Raw genomic sequence first — 9,716 nt, 5'->3', positions numbered from 1 at the left:
CTTTATCTTACAGACCTCTAAGTACCATTAAAAATACTTTACATAATTCAAGATTTGTTTCCATCTTATCACTTAGTGATGACTTCTGCCTCTAGTCAACACCTTTGTGGGTTTTGTGAAAGCTAGTTCAAAAGCTTCAAAGGCTAAATGCAAAAGAGAAGAGAGATAAAAATCTTTAAAAGTCAGGAAATAGAAAAATTTCTAACAGTCTTTTGACTTAGTCACATTAGACATTCTGGATGCTTTATGATATTTATTATATTTATGACAAGCAGTATTATGTTAAGCTTAACGTTTAACAAGAGAGACAACAGAATATGAGATAATGCAACACAGCCAAGGTATCCAGTGCTGTCAGAAGTTTAATTCTTATTTTAACTGTGCATATTAAAACATTGTACCCTGGTTTCTTTGTCTTAAGCAAACATTTCTATCAATCATTGGCATTTAGAAGGATATAAAAGATTTAATAAAATAGATGTAGTCAGCTTTATAAAAGTTCAGTAGCAGTTTTCTGATGAGATGCTTAACTATTTGCTCCACACTTGTTCAGCTTGTAAATCTAGGAGGTACTACAGGTGTTAAAAATACAGAACTTTCTGTTTCCCCACCCCATTTGCTGTCAGGCTTGACACCAGTTGGGCAAGTGATATCTTCCCAACAACGTATTAAATGCAAGACCTTTGCATTTCCCAGAGATTGTTGGATAGGAATAAGCCAGCTTTATAGAGCTGTTTTATTTACAGAGCTCAACTTTGTAAATTAATTAAAACACTGGTCTTTTAAAATTTGTTTTCTGCAAGCATCCCTGCACGCAAGGTTTGTAAGCATTCTCTGTGATGCTTCGTGCATCTCACGGAGAATCACTCAGATGTTTGTGAAACTCTGGCTAATTTTGCTTTTCAGGCAAATGTGCATTTGACTGACTCCGGTGGGAGAAAGTAGCCGTACTGCGTATGTCTTGACATAAACTGGTTGCAGCTAAACAAAGCAGATCTGGACTTCGAACGGCACACAATATCGTACCATTATACGACAACCCAAGCAGTCAGAAATTGTGTCAGATCCTCAAAAAAGTCTTAAAAAGCACAAGAGTTTTTTGTTGGTCTTTTTATTTTCCTTTAAGAAGGTGGTTAAATGCAGGATGTCTTTTGCCTGTCCTCTGGTTTCTCTGCCTTCAAGTTATCTTCTGAAATCACAGGGGCTAGAAACTTAATTTAATTATTGTGATTAAAACTAAGATTTAATGCCATAATATGACGGAGACTGAAGCTGAGACAAAGAAAAACGCACAAGACTCAAGTTCTGAGAACCAGTAACACACAAATTCATTAAACCAGTGAATTTCTAAATTCAGAAAACCTCCAGAAAACCAGAATTGCTCAGGTTGGTTTGAGTTCGTTGGGACGTGTTTGTGGGTGAGCTAGGAACCAAACAGAAGAAACCTTTCTGTTGTGTTGTTTTTCTTGCTCTGCACAGAAGAAAAAACCTATATACATTTAAGTTCAAAGTTTGCCTCGCAGCAGCTTTGACCGAATCACATGATTCTTTTCTGTAGTTGTAGCACTTGTACTGGGGTTCCAGCGTAAGCTTTGTGGATATTTCTCGGTACGACGGTTTCAGATTTACACCATGCAGTGACACAGCTTAATTCTGTTGTTAAGGTTTCCTATTCCGTTTATCTGCGTTTGAAAGGAAGCAGCATTCCTTCCACCTGAAGCGCTGTCTGCATTACACTTGCACCTCTGTAGCTCGGTGGTGTTTTTATTCTTTATTTATTTTTTTTTAATTCTTTTTCTGCCATCTTTGGAGAGAGAAGTTTCTTCCTCCACAGTCCGGACTTGGAGGAAGGGGCAGAGTCAGAGGGACACAGAGCGCTTCCTCTTCCTAGCAGCGTACTCTCCCGCAACAAAATTGGACAAGGAGTGGCTCAGGCGAGTGTCCAGAGTATCAGAGCTGCTGCCACTGCTGGTGATTTTCACCCAGGGGCACAGGCACCGGAGCATGGCTCTGCGGATGTAGTTGTCGAAGCAATAGTAAATGAAAGGGTTGGCACAGCTATTGGCAAAAGCAAAAGGGCTGCTCACCTTCATGCCCAGCTGGGCAATCATGTCAGGAAAACAGTCGGGCTGCTTCAGGAGTCCCAAAAGGATGGCCATAAGCTTGAAAAGATTGAAGGGAACCCAGGAGATAACAAAAGCTGCCACTACTATGAAGACAATCTTAATGGATTTTCTCAGTTTCTTATCGTGTTTCCCAGCTTTCTGATAATGCACACAGAGTCTCTTGGTGATGGAACAGTAAAAGGTTAAGATACTCAACAGTGGGAAGAAGAAGGCCAGGATTAAAAGCATCAGTGACACGACCTGTTTGTCTTCTGTCACGGCTTTATCTGTGCAGTAAGTCTTTCCATACTGCTTCTTCAGTTCTCTGGACAAAAGAGTTGGTATCCCTAAGCAGCAGGATAATAACCAGACACAGATGCAGAGTCCACTGGAATAGGATCTTGTTCTGACCCGTCGAGCGACAGAGGGATACATGATAGCAAGGTACCGGTCAGCGCTCATACAAGTGAGGAGGAGGATGCTGCAGTACATGTTGACTGAGATGACATAGGAACTAGCTTTACAGAGGAAAGATCCTACCCTCCAGCTCCCGTCTGACGCCTCCTTGTCCACCCAGAATGGCAGCGTGATGAGGAAGATGAAGTCAGAAGCAGCGAGGTTGATGATGAAGATGTCGATCAGCCTCTGGACCCGTCGCTTGAAGACCAAGGCTACTATCAGGATGGAGTTGCCAACGATGCCCACCAGGAACACAGCAGTGTACAGGATAGGGAGGAAAGTAGACATGTGTTGCAGATGCTGATACTGGCAGTTGTCATCATAGTAGTAATCATAGTTGAAAGTGACTGTAGTCACGGGCGAAAGCTGGGCGAGTTCCATTTCTGGCCAAGCTGTCCTCATCGCCACTCTGAGGAAGGCTCTGAGCTCCCCCTAACCCTTCCCTCAAGGTCTTCTTTAAAAACATGTTAGCAAGGGAGGGGGGAGGAGGAGGCAGAGGGAGGAGGAGGAGAAAAGTGGTTTTGGAGGGGTAATCTGTATACTTTTAGCCAATCACATAGGCAACGGGCAAGCGACGAGTCTCTGATTAGTCAAAACCCTTTCTTCAGAATAAACATTTGCTTCTTTTTTTAAAATCAAGTTTAGTTCTACTGATTTTATCTTCATTTTGCATTTGCCTGTATAAGCAAACCAAGTTTGGGTTTTGCTTTTATTTTAGGGGGAGGGGAGGTAGTTTTGAAGATTATGAACCTTTTTTTCTTTAAGACAGGATATTGCTAGTTAGCAGAGGTTCAAGATTGTACTAGCTCAGAAGTCAGAACGGTGAATTCAGGTGCCACATTCTTTACTCAAAACATTTTGTATAAATTGCTTTTCAGGGCAAGTTCAAGTTTTCTGAGGCTTGGAGGTTTTTACTTTGTTTATCATTTTTGTTTTCTGTTGAGAGTAATTGTCTCATATGAACATATTTAGGGAAAAACATTTCAAACTACAGTCTCCATTCTGCCCTGTAGTTCGTTGTTCAGTCCCAGGCTCTCCACTGCTCTGCCAGTGCCCCTCTCCTTGCCCTACAGCCCCTCCAGTTCCCCTAGCCCCGGGCTCCCCACACCCAGCCTTATGAATGTATTAGGAACTTAGAGGACAGTTTTACAGTGTGTCGTATATTCTTCTGAATTTGAAACTTGATGTTCCCATCCCCACACAGGCTTCCTTATCAGCCACAGTCTTGGTCTCCAGTGCAGTGATTTGTTCCTTCTCCTTCTGACTGCACAGCCCACATGGCTCCTGAGCCATTGTTATGTACAGTGCTTGCTTCTCTTGAAGAGTTTTTCTTAAAGACATGATTTTCCTCATCTCTCATTCGCAGTATCAGTATCACTCCAGCTGTGACTTACCTTACAGATGGCCTTTTCAGCCTTACGTAAATCTCGTGAAAATTCTCACTTTTTAAGCTACTGATTTTATTTCAGCTTTGTGCAGTGCTTACTAATTTGAAACTTCTACTACTGGTCTTCATCATCCTTCCTCTCCTCTGCAGTTAATTTCATCTTCTCCTTCTCTCCCTTCCACCTATATGTTCACAGAACAGGCGTGTCTTCAGAATTCTCAAAGCTTTGAGCAAATTGCTTACCAGAGCATGCTTGAGCCCTGGCCAGATAGATTGCATGCATGTATTATTTCCACAGGCAAAGAGCAATGCCAAATCACATGGACACTGAAATTGTCCCATCCAATGCAGTCTGGATGCCCTCAGATTCACTCTGCCAGTGCTCGGGTTATGTGCTTCTGTGTGGCAGGTACCTGGTAGACTTCCAGGAGCCTGGAAAAGCAGCCAGCAGCTATTAAATGACGGGCTGCTGCATCAAGGGATATTTAGGTGGGCACTCTCTATTATGTAGATACCCTGATACCTAATAAGGAGCTAGTTATGTACGACTGCTTTCCTATCAGTGGGCACTAGTAGACTCTAGCTGACTATCTTTCATGGAACGTGTAAGGATTGAATTATCTCATTGTGTGTAAGTCAGCCATCCCAAACTCTGAAAAAAGATCAAGGTGCTTAAAACCACTCTGGCTTAGATTACTGATTTGTCTGCCTTGTAAGCATGAGACTGTAGGGAAGCATAGGCTAAAATCATCTCAGCTTCTGAAGATTACAAAGATATATCTACTTTTCAGCTAAAAATTGTGTAAAAATGCCCAAGTATGTTACAGTTTACAGAAATGATATTTGATGGATTCAGTGCAAAGGTGAGTTTGGCGTCATCTTTTCTTATTTCTTCTTCAATGAATGTTTTTCAGTTTTTTTCTTCCAAGAAGCACTGGGAAGTGGAGGCATTCTCTTTCCATCCCTACTGGAGTAGAAGATCAGTTGAACTCTACAATCGGCAGTATAAAAGTTCTGCCTCTCTTGCAAAGATGGACCTACACGTTGTTTTACTCTGCACTTAGATCCTGACAGCTTACATGCAGTTGCACGGTTTAGAAATCAGGCACAAACTTCTCTCCCTCCATCTCACACCACTACATACTCCTTCTCGAAATTCACTCCTTCCCTTTCCCCATCCCCGAGCAGACAAAAAAGTGTGTAACTTTTAAAAAAGCTTAATGGAACCATAAAAATAAGCATATGTCCATGTATTCTTACGTTTGCAGTTCCTCACTTTGTTGTCTACCTGCAGTTTAATAGCCTTACTTACTAAAATAAAAAATGAGATAGTAAACCTTTTCCAGCAGGTGTCAACTCCGTTCTCTTGAATATGCTCCGTATTTCTTGAATACTCTAAATAGATTTGTGGATGTTGCTGTTTGTTGCCATGTTACAGATGTGACACTTCCTTATCTAGACAAAAGATTTTCAAAAACAGTATGAAGCATTGTCACAAATAATGAAAAGATCTGTAATTAATCAAGTGAAGCAGCAGCAAGCATATTTGTTGTTTGTCTGTAAGCCTTGGGGTTTTTTTATGTGTCATTGATTCACTTAGGGCTTCATGTAGGGTCTGACTCTTTCCAGAGCTCATTTCCCTAAAGTAGACCCAAGCTCTCAAAAATACTCAGCACGTGGAAATTCCCCTTTTAACACTTCTGCATAGATCCTCCACAAAGAACTACCTCCCTGGAGGTATTCAAAAGACGGGTTGACATAGTGCTTAGTGACATGGTTTAAAGATGTGGTTTTTTGTTTTTGTCAGAATTAGGTTGATGGTTGGACTAGATGATCTTAAAGGTCCCTTCCCACCTAGACAATTCTGATTCTATGAAAGCTGGAGTGAAAAGATCCAAGAGATGTAGTGAGATGTTTTGTCACCAGGAGGACAGCCTCTGCCCTCTCCTTACCCCTCCTCCTAGATTTTCCCAGCACTTTCCTCCTCCCAGACCTCGCCAGATGCATGTAAACCCTTTTCCTGAACAAAATTTTCTGCTGAAGCCACAGCTACTGGCTTGGCTTGGGTGTATGTTCTTCATTTGGGGTACCCATCTTGCCCAGCCCTTGACAGAGCTCTGCTGACGCAGTCTGAAAAAATGCAGCCACAGGGTTCTGTGTAGTTTTGAACCTGAGCGTGAACCTAAAGCTTTTGTAACCACACGCTCACGACTGTCATGGCCATGAATTTGGCCAGTTCTGCTTTAAAAAGTATATTTCTCTGATAGTCCTGCCTTTCTAAAATGCACTTATGAAGTTTGTTGTGTCAGTGTCTGTACATTCCTTTAGTCTTCCTCATACGAAATACTGAAGTCTTTCCAACAGTAGCGAGGGAAAAGATTTCTTGTCTTTTGGTCATAGTTCTGTAATGCTTGTGATACCTGTATTATTGTAGCCTTCTAATTTTATGGCAAAATCAGTAAAAGAGATGTGCAGCAGAACAATCTGCACAGGAAGTATGCAGGGTTATTGATTTAGTTTGTTACACACACGCATACTCTCGTTGCACATTTCTGCAATTGAAGCACTTTTGGTAGCACGCTATAGGGTTTGTTTTTTCAATATTTTTTTTTTCCATTCTCTATTTTACTGATAGTTTAAATGGGGTTTTATTCCAGCTTGTACATGTGCTTTTATATAAGCACAGGCATCTAGATAAAATGAGCTGCATATCTGTAAATTATTAATGATGATAAATGCTGAGAAGGAACAGCGGTTCATTTGGCTGTAAAAGAAAGTGTAGTAGTTTCTAAATGATTGCGCTTCAAAAACCTGTAAGGAATAGAGATTTGCAGACCTAATTAAAAAAACAACCAACACCCCCCAACGAACACCAAATTGGCTGAAACTGCCTTACTATACTATAACCTAGGTGAAGGCAGGCTCAGAGGTAACCAGATGAATGCTAACCAACAGGAGTTTCACCCCTGAACAAAGAGGAGAGGGTAGAACTGATTCAGGTAAAATCCGAAACCATGCATCGAGATAGACTGAAATAGTTTCATACTGAGAGCAGCAGTCTCCAAAGTGGGGTGTGGGAAGAAAGTATTTTTTGTGCACTTAATAAAATAACAATTTTTAAAATAGTGTTTATGTTCTTTTTATCTCATTGTATTTTTTTAATTTTATATTTCTGTATGTTAATATATTTCCTAGTATTAGTACAGTAGTACATGTATATAATTATTTTTTTTTTAAATGTAATGGGGGTACATGCTCAAAAAGTTTTTACTGATGGGGTGCATGATAAAATGGTTTGGAGACCACTGACTTAGAAGACAAGTGGGTATCATTAAAGCAAAGTTACACTATTCATCATATTTGGAAGCAGCACATCTAGAAGGTCTTCTCTCTGTGAAAATTATGATTATGGTAGAGTTTTCTTAGCCTGCCGTGTTCTGTGCCACAGATAGAAAAATACAGAAGGCAGAAATAAAACCAAGAAGGCTGTATAAAGAGGTCTGAGGGGAATCCGTGGGATTTTCTGCTCTTTCTGGCTATGTGAAAGGCTTCTAGATGGTGCCTAAAACCAAAAAACTAAAACTGCCCTTTTTGTTATTACAAAGAGAACATTTGTTGGAAGAGGCAATATCTTGTAGTAAATTAGCTAGCAGTACTGGAAGGAATGGGCAGACACCTTGTTCAGGTCTGAATCAATACTTCTAAAGCCAATGTGACAGATGGAAAGGGTTTTTCATTTCTCATCCTGTATCAACTTCATTTAATACAGGCAGTGCCGCCTCCTGCAAAGTTTTGCTTACTTCCTTAGACTGTGAGAGCTAAAATGACACAAATTTAGTACGGCACAATTTTTTTGCAACGTGCTAGGGTTTTGTTTGTTTGCTTGTTTTTGTTTGCAGCACTCTGATGTTAAATTTTCCCTCAGTGCTGAGAACTTCTGTTAGAGGTACTAATGAGCGCACGTGATCCAGGTCTGCTATCGCAGAAACTTCAGTTTTGCAAAATAGCAGGCTATAGAATTTAAGCTATAGCCATCAGCGTTATTCCCTTCATGCTTTCGTGTGCAAACTGCCCCCGTTTCTGCACAGCAAAGCAAACTTTAGCTTTGAAAATCTTCCCAAATGATCCTGTTCTGTAGCTAAATTGGATCCAGGAGTGGCTATGCTGAGGCGTGCTGAGGAGGTGCGAAAAGAAGAGAAAACAAAAAAAAGCTAGGTATTAGCAATGAATGACTGTGTTCATCCATAATGTTTTTACTGGGTTTCTCTTATTATATGGAGGGGTATTTTTCCAGAAAAAAAAAAAAAAAAACAAAACCAACCCAGGTGAAATCTGTAAACAATATTTGAAATTAAATAAGTAAAATGAAACACATCTCTTCGTCTCTTCCCTGTGGCTGTTTTCAAGCAGCTGCACACATCACATTGATCAGGGGCAGATTATGAAGAAGAGGCCACCATAGTCTAATTCAATAATGCAAAATTTTGCAGAATTGATTCTCATTTTTACGAGATTAGATCTTTTAGTGGAAAAACCGAGAGACTTGCCAGTGTTAGATAATTCACTATGATTTACAGTAAACTGTTCCAATTCTGCTTATCCCATGGCTTAGAATACAGAAGATTTTTGTTGTGGGGGTTTTTTTTTGTTTGTTTGTTTTCTAGCTCCAACTTCTTATAGTTTTGTCAGGTATTCTGAAAGAAACAATTACCGTTTTTTTTTTGTTCCCTGTTGCCATTATATGTATCTCATGGTCTGGCACCTCCTTAGCTCTCTCTTCAATATGTTAAATTGACTGACCTTCCATGATATATTTCACTGAGAGAGATTTTCTAATTGCTCAGTGATTTTTGTGTCGCTTTTCAGGTTCCTCTCCTCTACTTTATCAACATATCAAAACTAGAGATGCTGTTTCAGCAGGCAGCAGCAACTCTAAATGTGATACAACTTCTTTCCTCCCTGTGAATTCTCCGTTTATACATCTGAGGTTGCAGGAAAATTGTGGAGTTTGGCCACACCACCATCTTGGCAGTTGGTAATCCACTGTGACCCCTTTGTCCTTTGAATTTTGTGCTTCCCAGGGTAACGTTTTATGTCAGGTAGCTATAGCCTCCACTCTTTGCTCTTAAACGAATGAGCTCATCAATGACCTTATTGAAATGCATATTTGCTTGCCCCTGGCTACCAAATGATCAGGTCACCCTGTACCAGTGCCCTTTCCATGTCATTATTTACCCTTCCCTCAGGCCTCTTGTCATCTGTAAAGTTTATCAGAGATACCCTGCTTTCTTCCAGGCCATCGATAAAGATGGTAAATATTTTAGAGTCTGGGATAAATCCCAGTTAGACTCCAAAATATGTCCTTGCAGACAGTTATATTATGAGGTGTTGGTGAGACGGTTCCATGACCTGGAAAGGTTGGGTGTATAGGCATAGGGATTCTTAATTAAATATAATTTCTAATTATTCAGGTTCTTACATCACTGCTTTCACCTCGTTGCAAAAACTCTTCCTGGCTGCTCTGGGAGAGGAGTTGGTTGGAATCATTCTCCAGACGTCCGCGGAGATGTGAAAAGCTCGAATGTGATTCTGTTTTTTTCTGAGTATTTGTTTGCAAGTTTGGAGGTTGGTAAAATCAAAACTGGGTGTGGTGGTCTCTCAGCAGGGGCGTTGTTAACCACATTTCAGAGCCCTCTCCTAGCTTGCATGGGTACGCGCATACCAGGGATGGAGGGAAAAGTCCAGCTTGGGGCGTGGAGCCAGCG

At 40.7% G+C, this 9,716-nt stretch overlaps 1 protein-coding gene across 1 annotated transcript; it reads right to left on the bottom strand.

The window, feature by feature from the left end:
- Nucleotides 1–341: 341 nt before the first annotated feature.
- GPR15 (G protein-coupled receptor 15) lies at nucleotides 342–2,995 on the bottom strand. The gene has a single exon (XM_014957114.1). It carries the CDS (start codon nucleotides 2,964–2,966, stop codon nucleotides 1,860–1,862), a length of 1,107 nt encoding a protein of 368 aa, XP_014812600.1. The 5' UTR covers nucleotides 2,967–2,995; the 3' UTR covers nucleotides 342–1,859.
- Nucleotides 2,996–9,716: the final 6,721 nt, after the last annotated feature.

The sequence above is a fragment of the Calidris pugnax genome, unplaced genomic scaffold, assembly GCF_001431845.1.
Source record: "Calidris pugnax isolate Ruff unplaced genomic scaffold, ASM143184v1 scaffold225, whole genome shotgun sequence".
Taxonomy (NCBI): Eukaryota; Metazoa; Chordata; class Aves; order Charadriiformes; family Scolopacidae; genus Calidris; species Calidris pugnax.
Note: the sequence above shows the minus strand (reverse complement) of the source record. Positions and strands in the feature narration are given on the sequence as shown.

Bases quoted from the DNA above. Each gene is read 5' to 3' on its own strand.
- GPR15 (XM_014957114.1), bottom strand. From the start codon at position 2,966: ATGAGGACAGCTTGGCCAGAAATGGAACTCGCCCAGCTTTCGCCCGTG.